Source organism: Bidens hawaiensis, unplaced genomic scaffold, assembly GCF_021521415.1.
Source record: "Bidens hawaiensis isolate Kalapana, Puna unplaced genomic scaffold, B.hawaiensis_p1.1 tig00000904_1, whole genome shotgun sequence".
Classification (NCBI taxonomy): Eukaryota; Viridiplantae; Streptophyta; class Magnoliopsida; order Asterales; family Asteraceae; genus Bidens; species Bidens hawaiensis.
Window position 1 is genome coordinate 1,486,176 of NW_027491052.1, and position 16,756 is coordinate 1,502,931.

General features: G+C 34.2%; 1 protein-coding gene across 1 annotated transcript; it reads right to left on the reverse strand.

Annotated features, from left to right (window-relative positions):
- Positions 1-9,247: 9,247 nt before the first annotated feature.
- On the reverse strand, positions 9,248-13,275 carry LOC143545331 (glucose-1-phosphate adenylyltransferase large subunit 1-like). Its single transcript, XM_077037245.1, has 12 exons — positions 13,069-13,275; positions 12,581-12,703; positions 12,234-12,407; positions 11,385-11,477; positions 11,148-11,287; positions 10,779-10,872; positions 10,418-10,603; positions 10,257-10,337; positions 10,092-10,178; positions 9,846-9,950; positions 9,574-9,680; positions 9,248-9,494 (listed from the first exon to the last, which is right to left on the reverse strand). Exons 1-12 carry the CDS (start codon positions 13,273-13,275, stop codon positions 9,332-9,334), a joined length of 1,560 nt encoding a protein of 519 aa, XP_076893360.1. The 3' UTR covers positions 9,248-9,331.
- Between the last annotated feature and the right edge of the window lie 3,481 nt (positions 13,276-16,756).

The window sequence follows — 16,756 nt, forward strand, 5'->3', positions numbered from 1 at the left end:
TGATTTAATATACTTGAATTTAAATTTCATTAATAATACTTTTGCAATACAAAAAGAAGTTAGCCAAATTCATCTACTAAAGCCTATGTGAAGGAAATTTGCATGGCTCTGATACTAATTTCAGAGATATCAGCGGAAAAATATAAATGATTTAAACTTATCAATTCAAGTAAGTAATTATCCATAAAATTTAGGAGTATCTAAGTTTAAAAAACTTATTAATTATATAAATCGCATATTATAACAAATTTATTTAAACAAACGACATACAAAAATTTAAACAAATAGAAATTATTATTATATAACACTAAGTATAATTAAAAATGATATAAACAAATATATATTATATCTTTGATTAAAATTGATAATGAGAAATATCCTTATAAAACCTAAGAGTTTCAAGTATTTAAAAATATTTCAAAATTAAAAAGAACAAGGGTCCAGCATGTTTCTGTACCTTTTTACTCTTTTGACCAAGATACCGTCGGGTTACACCAGGAGTCTTTTTGCTAGGTTGTTTCAGACCAAACCTAAATAGCTTTAGGTAACTCCTCTCTAGCTCCTTCAACAATATTCAGCACAATCAAGTTTCTTTTCCTACTTTCGGTGTATGGTAAAATGAAACAGTTTGTAGTTAGAGAATTCTTCTTTTTAAAGAAAAGTTACTTCTAAATAGAAAGAACACTTAAAGGTATTATAACAAAAAGACAACGTTTTATTTCATGATGGAAGTATTACAGTGAGGATTTATGAGAAATACAAAGAAATGAAAATACAACACTCTTATTTTTAATACATGAACCTAGAAACACTCGTTTAAGACTTTGTTGAAAAGTCTGATCTCTTTTTCTTCTGCCTTCGTTTTCTTTATATAGCCTCCATTCATCTCTTGGATAGACTTCATTTCTTGTCCTCCTTTATTTCCCTCCATGTGAACATAGTAATATGGTCAAGTCTTTGAAACTTTAACTTGACAGATGCTTAAAACTTTATGCTAAAGTTCACTCCTTGAAACTTGATCTTTACTAGCCATTACTTCACGTGTTTGTCATAACTTTTGCACATATAGAAACTCCAACTTTTGGATTTATATGATCCATTTATTTATTTTTTATAGATTAAAATCATCTGATTTATAAAATTGTATTTAGCATATAAGATTTATAAAAATTTCAATCTTCGGATGTTTGACTCACTTTTGGAAAATCAGTACTCATACTATTCTTTTGAAAAAGTCTTTTCTTGCAGAAGCTATCAAAGAGAAGAATACATATTTTTCCCACTATAAGTTCTGAAATCTTTTTTAAAAGTGTTTTCTAAAGTATAAAGAACTGTTTTTATTCCAAGTGGGATTTTGTAATCAATATCATTTTCATTAAAACTTTGAAAAGCTTTTGATCTTTTTTGTTTCTATGTTGTACGTAAGGGCTACATTTTTCATATTGTTTTTTAACTAGTATTTTGACACCCCCCCCCCCCCCCCGTGTTGCGGGGGATAGTGTTGAAATCGTAACCGAAACTCAGATTTTGGTGATCAAATAGTTAATCAAAACTTCTCGAGTGTGATCATCATAGCTTCTAAAAATGACACAAACCCAAAGTTAAAAGATCCAAACAATATGGTGTCTAGTCCCATACGATGTTGTTGGATGACTTGGGTCTACAAACTGGCTAAAAAGTACTTGCAAAACAACTCAATAAACTTTTCAATAGCAAACCGCGTCAGCCAAAAACCATGCCCTGTTAAATAAACTGAAAAAACGATTATACCCTCCTTTTCATGAATAAAACCTACCCGCCTTGGCCTTTGGGGTAGTAAAAATGGTAGGTGAGCTTGCAAAAAACGGAAGAACAGTGATTGAAACACAAATGAGAACACCTTATTTAGTATATCAAACAAACATCACAAACCCGCCATGGCTGCATAATAACAAGCTGCCATGTGAAAATAAAAACTATACCTTTCACATCGCCTTTTAAATAAACGGCGAAGATGCGAATCTTTTTAAGTTTAGATATTTTTATTTATCATAGGCTCAAAAAGAATAAAGCATAATCATTATTTATGGATGGTAACAACGACACTCGTAACAGTTACAAAAAAGAAAATCTGTTTATAAAGTGAGAACCTGAATGTGTCCAGAGTTCATACTCAGAATTACAATCTGAACTGTACCACCGACAAAGTTCAATCTTTATTTGTTGTAACCTGCAATTAGTCAAAATATTTAGACCCAAATACATAACAAATAGAAATTCAAAAATTATAAGTTAGCCCATATTTTTCATCAACCGAACTATTAATAGGTAGAGATTCTATTAAGTAAATTCAATACAAACAGAATTCTTACTTATTACTATTGACTCGTTAACTGCTATCATATATATCTTGAAATCACTAACTTCAAGATAATTCTTTATAGTAATTAACATTAATACTTGAACAAACGTTTTTCTCTAATGACCAAAAAAAAAAAAAAAAACTCTTATTAGTAGAGAATTAGTAAATAATTAATCCAAAACACCACTAAGTATACACTAAAAGGAGCATCACTAACCACTGATGTAACTTCTGTTAAGTATAAGTAAATTCAATACAAACATAAGCTCACAAAGATGTCACAAAATGCGGTACCAAATGATGACGACTAAAGTCAGAAAATGAAAACTAATTCACAAAATGAGGTACCAAAGCTCACCTAAATTCAATTATTTTATAGCCACCGTCAATACCTAAGTTTACTTGAAACATAGGTATTATGTGGGTTAACAATTAATTTGGAAATACTATGAAAGAAACAATACCTATGTGAAGTTCGCTAAAGCCAAACTTTGTTATGGTAAGATAATAGTTGCATATAATTATGTTGAAATAAATTATAAGCATTTCATCAAACACCTTATGAGCACTCTTAAAATAACATAAATACATTATTTCATTTTCAAATTAGATATGAACAGATTAAGGTCATCAAGATTACCTTTTCATTGGATTTGAGTGTTCATTTACTGGACACCTGCAATATTCCTAACACACATTTTGGTTAACAGTCAATAGCATTTGTGAAAACACTAAAGCATGATGCTTACCTTAGCGTCCACAACTGGAATGACCCGGCGATTAATCTTGCCCTGCTATCTGTATTGAACACAAATAGGAATCTAATTAATCATAGTCTGGATAATGGATGCATGATTCATTGATTCTAATGGTTTTGCTATTGACTGATTCAACCGAAAAGGCTTCGATATCTGAATTGCCCTCAAGATCTCGAAGCACGTGCTGTGAAACTGGGAGGACCATTGATTCAATGTAGGAGACGGTTGTTCACCTGGAATCTAACTAATATATTAAATAATAAATATATTTAAACAACATAATTATATAATTAAAATATTACTTTATTATATTTAACACATTCATTTATTTGGTATAATATTAGTTAAACAACAGTAATTGATTTAACGAGCATTTATCAATCAATACACACAAAAAAATAAATCATAATTTATTTTAAAAAATTTTAATCTTTCATTTTATAGTAGCCAACTTTATTTAAATATCTAATCTAATCTAACTAATATGTTAAAGCAACACAATTTTGTCCACATGTTCTTCACCTAGGTTGTCCCCATAGGTTTCCATGTTACCAACCTTTCATAAATCTAATTTTCACATATTCACAATAAAATTTTAATCAATGATCTTGACTTTAATATTTTTGTAACTTATTAATGTAATTATGATATTAGTTATTCTAGTTATTATTAGAATTAAAAAACTTATTAAATTTACTAGGTTTAAATTGTTCATCGTTTCTTATTTAAAAGGCGTATGCTTCGTTAAAAAATCATAACGCTCCCCACCATTTGTAACCATATTCTTCGCCTCATCTATAACCGGTTCTTCATGATTTGTCGGTTTCTTAATCCAAACAACATCAAATACGTTCATCGTTTGCAATTATCTGGTGAACAACATCAAATTGATTCACTGTTGTTGGATTTAGGGTTTAACTGCATATGATTTTTTATACTAACGGTAAAAAGATTTGATATTTAATATATTCCTATTAATCGATTTATGTTTTAATCTATTTAGGGTTTAAAGGTGTGATTCTTGTTGTTGCTGTTGCTGTTGTTGTTAGGATAATCGAATGCAAGCTACGGTTTTTAAACCCAACATTTTTCGTTTCAAACGGTTTTTGAACGAAAACTCTACACAGGTGAAAATATAAGTTTAAATCTGGTATGTATTTGTAAGCTTAGTTTTCAAATAATATTACAAAATCTGTTACTAATGTGTTTTTTTATTTTTTTTTCAGGTATAATGATTCATTTATGTTATATTATTTCTTATTTACTGAATTATTTATTTATAAAGTATTTTCTTTTTATGTTATAGACATAATTTAACATCTTTTGTAATATCTGCTGGTAAAAAACTTATGTCAAATATTTGTATTGATTGAATATGTTTTTTACATTTTATATTGTTTCTTGATATGTTTTTCACCCGTGTGTAACACGGGTTATAATCCTAGTCCTACAATAAAGAAGAAAGCGTCGATGAGAAACATGTAGCAGTGGGTGACAAGCTTTATGGTTGTGACTCAGCACTTAACGATGAGATAGAATATACAGGAGAAACTTACAAGGCTAAATGCACATGGTACAATCCTATGTTGACACTTTAAAAAGATGGCATGTGTCCATAATGTATTGCTTTAATATAATAGTAAGATGTCATCATTGTTTTTAACACTTGCATACCATGTTTTCAGATCCGGTTCGGACGTCTTACCGGGTCAAAGGTCGAACCGACCCGAGATGGCAGACCGGTGTTTGACCCGGATGACGTCATAAATAATTTATATATATATATATATATATAAATTTATTTAAATAAAATAATAATAATAATAACCAACTTCCATGTGCATTTAGACATGTTTTTTAAATGTATAGCATTTATGTTTCTTCCATACTAACATAAAATGTAGTTTGGTTGGTTGGTTAGCGGAGTATCTTATTTTACTATACTATTAAAGCAATACAAAGTTTACATATGACATTCAACTAGCATGTTCACATAGGCTTCTAAGTCATTAATTTTTCATTTATATAATTTCCACATATTAATTTGAACATTAATTATAAACATTAACTCCTAAGTTGAAGAAAGTTTCAAAATAAATGGTTATAGTTATTATTTATTGAGTAATAAAGATAATTAATTGTTTTCATTGGTATTTTTTTTTACTTTTGAGACTTTGTTATTTTATTATTTTTTTTTGGATTTTGGGAAATTATTCATGAACGTTTGGACTGGATGTGGATGTATGAATGTTTGGATTGAAATGGTGGTTTAAGTCATGAGGCTCGGATTATATTGTTACTTTATTAAACGTGCGGTTTAATAAAAATTATAATTGTATATCATTGTATATTTATATTTTCTGTCTGTGTGTAACAAGTGATCTAACCTAGTTCAACCATACTTAATTAATCTCGGTCATGCACCTGGTTCGATTCACGGCGTCCACACCATTTTTTTTTAATTAGAAAATCCTTTTTCTGGTTCACCCGTCAGGTCATCGGGTCGGAGCCGACCGCCTCCCGAAAAATCCGGCCAGGGTTTAAGAAAATGGGCCAAATATCTTGAGCCGGCCCGGCATAAGCACCAGGTCCCGGTCAAACTGGTCCGATCAGCCTGGCCGGATTCCAAATTATGATTCCCTAAAAATTATGATTTTAAAATTATAATCCTTTCATAACAAAAGAAAAAGGTTTAATATACCTTATATTAGAGATGTTCAACAAAACCGGTTCCTGGAACCGAACCGGTGGACCCGAACCGGTTCCTACCCGTTTTTTGTAGGAACCGGACCCTATCTGATTCAACCCGATGATCCGTGACCGGTTCTTGCATTTCTGAGTGGGGGCGGGTAAGAACCGGAACCGAACCGGAACCGGTTCTGGAACCGAACCACCTGGAACCGGTTCCTGCCGTTGGATCGAATATAGCCGTTGGAAATCGTTTTTTGGCCGTTTTTTGACCGTTGGGGTCAAAAATAGCCGTTTTTTGGCTCCCTCAAGCACCCCACTACTAGTAAAAATAGGTATTTGGTGTCATGGGTTCATCACAACACTCAAAACGCAAACCCGAACGCAAAAAAATACAAAAAAACGCTATTACAACGTTTTGAGTTCTCTAATCTCTTGTTTTCTCTTCTTCTATATTCATATTTGTTGTTATGGTTGCCTCACAATCATCGGTTGGTCAAGGTTCCAACGCCGAACCAAGTTTCGTTCGTATTGTACCTCATAATCGTAATCAAGAGATTTGGTGCAATTGGGATTTGGTTGAATTGAGTGATGACCATTCATTGAAGGCTCGGTGCAAGTTTTGTGGGATTTATTTAAACCCACTTTCGAATTTAAATTTGAAGAAACACATCGAAAAACCGTATTGCAAGGCGTTGAAAAAGAACGTCGATTCGCAACAAACGCAAATGGATAGTGAAGGCGAAATATTTACATACCAAATTGATAGGTTAGGGGTCCGAGGGAGGGAAAACCGGTTCGGTACAGGAACCGGGTTAGGAACCGGTAAGAACCGGTTAGATAGGTTAGGGGTCCGAGGGTGGGAGAACCGGTTCGGTTCCCTAACCGGTTCGAGCCTGGAACCGGTTTAAAAGGGGGTTTTGAATATAGGAACCGGTTAGGAACCGGTTCCGGTTCCTAGTCCCAAACCGTTTTGAACATGCCTACCTTATATATCTAGGATGGCTCATGGGGCACGAGCTAAAAGCCTTTACTTTATGCCCACACATTTTAGCAATCATTTACCTCAGGCCCACATATTTTAGGCCCAATTGTTTTATTTTTTTGATTTACGTTAGCCCTAATTTGCACAACCATGACACTATGTAGACTTGGATCCTGTTAAGATTCATTATTCCTAGGCTTTTGCAACTTTGCATGGAGAATGTTCTTCAAAGGAATTAAATAGCAAGTTGTTATTCGATTCTTAGTGGCAACTTTATTAATTTCTTAAGTTCGGGATCAACTTTGAATCTTGGTAGCAACACCATGTTGCGGTAGCAACTGTTAATCTTGTTATTTGGTAGGATCTTAAACCTTCTGTAGCTAGTTGATGCGGTAGCATCTTGTTCTTCTATAGAATATTAATAATTCGGCAGCTACTAAGTTTGCTACCGAATAGGAGACTTGATACCGATGTAAGTAGTGGATACATCCCAACCATCATAAGTGTTCATGAAATGTTGTGACATTTCACCCTAATCAGTGTGTTGGTTCAACACCTATATAATGAAAGAGAAAACTCTCAAAAAAATGTCATTTTAGGAATTTCCCATAACGAAACCATCTAACTTTAGTGTAAAATTTTCACATAAAATAACTTTTTTATAAAAACTTTCTGTCTTATTTGATTATTGATTTCGTGTATAAGTGAAATACTTTAATCTGAATTGCACAATTCATGAAGGCTGAAAATATCCAAAATTAGTCGAGAGCACGAAACCTATAGATTTCACGTGCTTACCAGAACTTGATGGTCAACAACCTTATGTCCTTATCAATGTACTTGTGTATGTACAGTACTTAGAACGTGATAGTTAACAACCTTATCAATGTACGTAGTTGTTGACGTCTAGTACCAAGAACATGTAGAGATGATGATGCTTGATAAACAGGAAACTATAACTAACGTTTGGTGGCATTAAATTGTGTGGTCATATTCATATTCTAACTCTCTACATTGAGATAGAAGCTCTCTATCATATCGTCTCCAACGTACCCTTCTCCGATAACACAAGATTACGAGTTATTTTCTCTAGGATAATGATTTAACATTTTAACGTATAAACCAGGTCGAACCAACCCTTACGGTACGAACAGTGGCGGATCCAGGAATTTTTTTCAGGTGGTGCACAACTTTTAGATGATTCAATTTCATAGAATCGGGTATAAAAAATTCCGGGTCGGTTTGAGGTTCGGGTCGGTTAGATGGTTCGGGCAAAGTTCATTACATAATAAAAATACAATAATAAATTCCGGGTCCGTTTGAGGTTCGGGCCGGTTAGAAACCATATTCACACAATTAACCTTACCTCAACAAAAAACATCCACCAACACCACCACTCTTATCTTTCCAACTATTTTAACACCCAACACCAACAACCATGATTTGAAATATATTATTCGTGACCACAAGCCATTAAAACTAAATTTAACAAATAACCTAACAATTAAGTAGTTAGCAATCAAGAACAATTAACAAGTCAAGAACAATTAACATTTAACAAATGAATGCAAACTTACCTTCAAAGTGGGAGGATTCGAGCAATCGAGCTTCGAGGAAGAGTAGAAGACAGGAGGAGAGGAAGGCAGGAGGTTGGAGAACGGCCGGAAAAGCTGCGGTGGTGGTCGGGGAACGGCCGACGGGGACGAGGGGACAGGGGAGATAGCAGGCGCCATTGTGTTTAGTGTCGGTGTGTTTTATTTTTTGACTAATAAAACCCTAAATGGGTTGTGCAGTAATTAGTAAAAAGGAAGAGTTCAAGAAAAAAGTTCAAAAATTATATGGAAATCCGGAATTGAACTTGTGACCTTCAAGTTACAAAACCAGCACCTTACCAGCTGGCCAAGCGTTTCAAATGTTTTTAAGGTGGTTCCTTCCTAATTTATAAGGTGGTTCCTCTAATGTTTTATATATACAAATACACTATTATTTCGAAACTCGGGTGGTTCCGGGGAACCACCCATTTCTACTATAGATCCGCCCCTGGGTACAAAGGTCGGTCATTACACAAGATGTGAATTTTTTAGTACTATTATGATATGAAAATCTCGATCGGCCCCTGTGAGTATATAGCGATAGTCAACTAAGAAAATTTCCGACTAGTGTGAGAAACTTTCTTAGGTTCTCTACCGATATAAACAACTCTTATCCATTTATTATATTTTTTACATCACCTTTAACAACTCAGTTAACAAAAAAAAACCTAATACAAAATTTATACTTTAAAGGGTAAAGTGCAAAATCATATCTAAGGTTGACCAATAATGCGACTTTAGTTCAAAAAGTTTATTTTGTGCATATAAACTATTTCTTCATTTATATTTTAGAAATGAATATTTATTCTAGCATATAACAAAATAAATAAACATTACATAACTTAATTTATTACAAAATAAACGACCTACTTACTATTCTACATATCTTTATTAGCCAACAAGTTCATACTGCAAAATGCTTGTCAATCTAGATATCTAACAATATTCAAAAACAAAATGCATGTTATTACACAACAGTTCCATCTTTAATCGTTGCGTTCTTGATGATGACCGTTATCCCTGATCTTATATAAAACCCTTCATCCGATCGGTCTGCTTCTTCAACATTATCTTTGTTTTTTATAATCACATCTTTTCCAATCTTTGCATTCTTGTCAATTATACAATTCCTGAACCAACAAAAAGATATTATTGTTATTATGATAATGGTAAGGATGGCCCGAGGCGGGAGAGGGAAGGAATGCCTACGTTATTTTGGTGTTCGGTCCGACACCAATAGGGACTCTACCAGTTGCTAAAAGGGCCGCGATTTCCGAGTCAGTTTGGTAGTAGTCTGCACCCATCATCATAGTATCCTGACAAGGGTAAGTATGTAATATATCATTAGGAGGCTAAAAATGTCATTTAATGATTTTGAAAAGAGTAAGTATGTCATTTATCATGAGAAGGGTAAAAATGTCATTTAACGATATCAGAAAGGGTAAATGTGCCACTTATCACGAGAAGGGTAAAAATGTCACCTTTAGCTCCACGCCTTGGTCCAACCGAGATCGTATACCGACCACAGAGTGTTCGACACTACACTCTCGCAAGAAGCACCCATGGGAGATTATTGCATCGATAATCTGAACAGATTTTTTAAATATTGTGAAATGGGTCAAAGGGATCAAAAAATGCTAATATATTCAGAAAAATGACAACTACTCAAATAATATATTTTTTTTGTAATCATATTTAACAAGATAATTATTTATAACAAAATATACCATGCATCTTTCGACTTTTGTAGGTGGCAAGAATCGTGGAGACGTGAAGAACGGGGTCTTCGGATCGTTGAAGTCAAACTTTGGCGGCTATTAACACGAAAGGGGTAAATACGTCATTTCAAATGCAAAGATTTCAAAACCGGAGTTGGACATGGTTTAACTAACCTGTTCAGTAAGGCCCAAGTTGGCATCAAAGAAAGACTTTATCGTACCAATGTCCTCCCAGTAATCTTTGAACAGATACGCCTATTAACAAAACAAATATCCCAATAATCTTGTGATAATTTTGACAAAAAAAAGTCAAAAGTCAAAGGTTAAAGTCTCACATGGACATTGTGTTCTGCAACCGCATATGGAATAATTTCAGACCCGAAGTCGTTGCATGATGGGTACTTCCATTTTAAAAGCTCTAGCAAAACATCGGTTTTAAATACATAAACACCCATGGACGCAATGTACGGGTTTTGTAATGCTTCACGGTCGGATAACCCGAGAAGAGTGGTGTCAACTTGCTGAAAATGAAACATTAAAAAGTAAGTTGGTTAGAACTAAAAAAGAAAAATGGTGTGAGACCAATTTAAAGGTGCATCTTTTTATGATCCAAAGTCAGGCGTCGTGGTGGATTTGATTGTAGCAAATGGGTCTCTTTGTATTGAAGAAATTGGGGTCAGTTTTATGAACATTCACCATTGATTTTAGCAAGTTGCCCTTCGGTTTCTCTGCAAAATGTACTATTCGCCCCGTTTCATCAATCTTCATTAGCCCATAGTCAGATGCTCGGCTACAAAATCGCAAAAAGCGAGATAAGTTGGCAAGATAAATGAGTCGGGCTGGTTGGGTAATGGGTCAAACTGTTCGGGCCAAGCTTACCAGAAACGTTATTTTGTCCCAACTTAGATTGTAATGTGTAGATAATTTATTAAGATGTCATTTATGATTACAAAAACATTGTATTATAATAACAATAATAATAATAATCATCTAAATCTTTGATGATTTTCAACTTGTTTAATCCGTTTGAGATAAAATACAACCTTAATCGGGCCATTTGTTTACCTATCATCCATGGGAATGCAAGAAACTGTTATATCAGCATTTGTGTCAACGTGTTTCAGAACAAAGTCCATATAATCCATTCGGTATAAATGGTCTCCAGATAGAATTAGAATGTTTTCAACATTCTTGTTCTTGGCATCCTACATTAATTGGATAAAATTACATTATTTCAAAAGGTTCCTATTCCTATAAATGTAGAATGAAAAATATGTGGCAATCATATGACTAGTTATTAACCTCAAACAACCATATAAACTGGCGAACTGCATCTGCTGTTCCTTGAAACCACTTCTTTCCAGCTTCTCCCGGTGTTTGAGTGGCGGCCAAAACCTGAATGTCAGAAGTGGGAGAACCACATAAAAAATTGTACATATTGCTTTAAATGTAGTTAGGGTGTAAACGGGCTGAGGCGATCCGGTCATGAGCTGCTTGAGATCGGCTAGTAAAAACTTGAATCAAGCCGAGCTTAAATGAGCCTAAGGCCAATCTCGACTCTCGAGCCTAAAATGGAGCTCATTTAATTAAAATCCCGAGCCCAAGATCCGGATACTTAGCTTGTCTAGGCTCGTGACCTATAATGAATAAATGTAACATTTTTATATACATATATAATTACATAATAAATACTATTATTTATATAAATTTAATAAAAATAACCAAATAATATATACTGTTTTCTATAAAGAGGTATAATCATAAATGTATATAAAAATAATAATATACCTACATAAATAAATAACTAATAAATAATAAACGAGCCGAACTCAAGCCAGAAACACCACTCACGAGCCAATCTCAAGCTTCAGATTTTGAAATGTGATGTGCTAAGCTCGAGCTCTTACACTATATCAGATATGCACAGCATACAAGTGTTTCTACAGTTCTCCACTTAAAATTGGTTCCTCAAATTTTTAAGAATGGAAACTAAAAATAGCATAATCCTAATTTCCCCTGTTAGCCTGATTCCATTATTAAAACCAACAATCAAGATTATTAATGTAAGGTTTGAAGAAAAAGCAAGTTGCAAGTGCACAATAGTTCAACATTTATAAAGGCATACATAAAGATCTTAACATTATATAATACCTCCACAAATCCATCACCGAAACTCATGCCATTTCCAAAGTTATAAGTTCGAGCCAAGTGACGGTTGAGCGAAAAAGAATTAAACTGTGTCAAGATAAAGATCTTCCTTATACCACTGTTAATGCAATTACTCATTGGAACATCAATTAGTCTGTAACATCCACCAATTGGAACCTGCATATATCATAAGTCACCACAAAACTTGTTTAAATCATTTCAAATCAATATTAAACATAACTTTTACAACTTTCTTCAAATCTAATGATTTTGTCTATAAAATGGTAAACAAAAACATGTTATTAAATATTAATGATCCAAACCTTAAAATTTGGAAACATTTGACTTACAGCTGGTTTAGCTCTTTTGCTGGTAAGAGGAAACAGTCTGGTCCCTGCACCTCCACCCAAAATAATGGATGCCACTGTCTTTGGATCCACTTTCCTCTCTTCCATAAATCTTGTCTCAAATGTCTGCAAAAACTTTTAGTTTTAATAATTCAAGATCAACCATTAATCTTTAATTTCACAATACCGGACCGGTACCGATACCGAATCAATACATTCGACAACCAATTTTCTCAACTTCGGTATATTCCGTAGTAGTACTAGTATTTTTTCAGTATTTGGTACCGATTTTCATCCCTACTAAATATGGCCTAACACATATGGTATTGGACTATTTGGTACCGGTACATTTTCATATTATACTGGTACCAAGATGAAAATGTACCGGTACCAATATCAATGAAAAAAAAAACCGAAAAACACCTGTACCCGTACCATTAGTACAGTAACAGTATTTTCGGTGCCGGTACTGGAATTTTCAATTTACTTACCAAAATCTCTTCATCAACCGGTGATTTCACAACACCTTGAATCACTCCAACTTTCTTCAGCCTCCTACTTTCATTTCTTGAATTTTTACAATAATAATTGAACGAAAAACTATTCATAATTTTCTTCCCCCAGAACCCATTTTCTACAAATTCGGATCTTTTTGGGATATGGGTGTTCGGACTAAAAGCAAGACAACAAGAATCCATCTTTTGGAGGCTAAAAGACTAAAACCCAGTATGCAAAAAGTAGCACATTTATCAAAAACTTTATATATTCATGCTCATATCATCAATACACAAGAACCCAGATGAGAAAACGTGTTTTTGACGGCGTTAATTAAAATTTTCATAACGAAATTATGCACTGAAAGCTTCAGTTTTTGGAGGTTTATGATGTGGAAGAAGAAGAATAAAATAAAAAAGAAAGGGTTGAATAATAATATGAGTATGAATATGAAGTGTATGTTGAATGAGCAAGAGTGAGAACGAGAAACACTCCGGTGAAGGGTGTCAGATTTATTACCAGTCCACGTACATGTGAATTATAATTAATCTCTCTTTGCTTTGCTGCTTCTATGTTCACATTAATAATTTGAGTTAGTTACTACTATGGTCCTTTAAGTGTGTGGTTCACATGCATTTGGTCCCTACCTTTTTCAATTTGCAACTTGCCAATATGGTTCATTTTAATTATGCTTTCAATGGACGAGTATTAGGTTCGTGATGACAATGATAAGTATTTGAATGTAGCGCTAGGTAGATGTTTTATTAACGACGAGTATGCATCCTCTAAAATCGACCTAGCATCCACTTGGGAGGACTCGAATCTTTGGTGAAACATCATGTGCCACTAGACCAAGAGACCATCGAGGTGCTAGTCAAAAGTAGTGGGAGAGAAAGAAAGAGAGGTGGTTATCTGTTTTTTGGATTAAAAACAAATGAACTAAACACAAACACAAAGCAATAAAGAAACATGAGGATTTAACGTGGTTCAATCTAAATTGGCGTGTGTTCTCGGATGACAACTGCGCATTCTTTATTTGATACATAATTTTGGGATGTATGTACTTCATTAAAAAAAACATGACGTTTTTGGAAAATTGGGCAATAATACTGGTCGGTACCGGTATTTATCGAATTTTTTCCTAAGGTACCAGTACCGAACCAGGCATTTTCGATACCGGTATCAAGTTTTTGGAAAATTGGGGAACAATACCGGTTTGGTACCGAGCCCATCCCTACATGTGCCCCCCTCCTGTCTTCTGCAATCTCGTCTTGACCAGTCCACCAAGACCTATGAACCTAACAATCAGGTCATATAACATCGCGTGCCTTATTTAAAGTAATATACACAACTTTTTATGTGATTTTCGTATTTCTTTATCTAAAGTTGGTTTTTAACACTGTATCGTACGCCCTTCTAACTAGAAATGGCGGTCTTTGCTCAAGTAGCTGCAGGATTTAATAAGGTGTGGATGGTTATACCCTTCTGTATTTATAAAACGTGAGATGATTTTATTGTTACATATATTTGAATGAACTTCTAAAAAACGGGTGAATTCAACTTTTCTATCCATGTATAGTTTTAGTCTCAAGCCTTTGTATTACTAAAACTGTGAATGGCAACAAAGAAAAGTGGAGGAGCATTCAACTTTGATTGATTCAAGAAAACTACATATTTTATCAAACTCAATGTAACTGCTCTATGGATATTAGTAATAGTGATAATAAATTAATAATTGAACATGGTATACATGAATTTATTGTAATAAAAATCGTATCTTCACAGCATATGTTAAGGTTTAATCATTTACACATCTGTATAACTGTCGGGCGAGAAACCCGTGATCGGACGTGCAACACGATGTCGATACATGCATAATGCAACATCATACACATAACCAACATTGAAATGTGTCAAACGAGAATCGATGCGCAACCGGAACAGCCGTGCAACTCGGTCCGGGTACGCGACATTCGACGCATAACTGACACTAAAACGTCTCAGTCAAGGAAAGGGGCATTGGATGTGAAACCCGCACAACGCCACTCACTACCAACGTGGCGCAGCATGCGATGCGTAACCGACAACGAGCGTGCTGGGCTGGGAACATGGCACTGGACGCACAACGTGGTCCCGCCGTCCCGGTACACACGTAACAGGACCTCAGATAAAAATGATAGTGCATTTGTGTCATAAGTTCACTATTGTAAGTTTGATCGTATATATGGAGCAAAATGATGCAGCAAACAAACATAATGAGCCAAGGAATTGATTCACCAAACAAACATCACGACAACATTACAACATAAGAGTACCAAAGCATAGCAAAACTAAAACACAAATGTTCAAATTGCCCTTCTAAAACACCCAAATGGATCATGGATGTATCATGTGGTGTCGCAAAAGAATAGAAGTGAGGTAAGCCTGCGATAGTGTAGGTATGTGATAGTGTTTTACCAAAATGGTTACCATAATAGTATTCTATATTGACATTTTCTAACCCACAACCATTCTGTCACGTACTCATTCCGATCCACCCATGCTAATCTCTTTCTAATTGGCCTGTTATGACCTGCAACCAGTTTTTAGGCTTTTTTACATCATTCACATTGACAGTGGCGCATGTAACTAAATTTTACCAAATACCGACTCATTTGCATTTAACCTGTTTTGTGTTGTGTAAACGGCTCGGTTATTGCGTTAGAATCTTAATTGAATACGCACTGATTTTATGTGTTTCTTCTGTTTACCAATACAGAGGGGTGTCATTTTGGGTTGAAGTTTCAAACGGGTGCTAACACTAAAAATATAGAATGAACGGTGCTAAAATTTTGGCAAATATTTGGTTTTCTACATCATGTAATATAACCATACATATTAAATGAATGTTTTTCTAGGGGACCCAATTTGCTCATGTAATTATGGATTTTGTTTTTTTTCTATTTTATTTGCAGGTTGATTTTTATAAGGATCAAGATGCACAAATTATCATGTATAACATTTGGGATGATGGAGAAGGGGAATTAGAGATCACAAGGACATCTAATTTAGGGGGCTAATAGAGATTGATTTTGTTATGAAATTCATCCTTAAGTGTACTCTTTGTCTTGCTTAACTCTCTTTGTCTAATATACTATACAATGTTAGTCCCATTTTGTATATTTAGTCTTTTGTATTGTTTAAGTTATATGTTTGGGCCTACGAGTCATTTTGTATATTGTTGGGCCACGGTCCATTGTAAAGAAGCCCATTGGGCATTTGACATATCATACTTCTCATGCATGCTTTCCTATAAATAGGGAGCATGCCATGAGAAGCAAAGTTGTTGAAGTTTGATATACATAAGAAAACCTTTTGCAAGATCTCTATTACTTTCTCTCTCTCTAACTTCTACTATCCGTGACTGAAAATAAACTCAAGATCCGAGATCTCTTGGTTGCTTAGTGTGATTTCCGCTAGCACTAAGTTAGGTTGATCCAAAGACGTTGTTTGATCCACCCAACTTGGGACCTACAATTGGTATCAGAGCTTCGGCTCACTAGTTGAGGGTTTTTGGATCACAACCTTGGGTTTTGATCTTGAAAAGAAGAAAATAAGTGTTCAAAGTGTTCTTAAAAAAATAAAAAAATATATATAAATAAATAAATATATATATATATACACACACAAAAAGAATTGGCAACA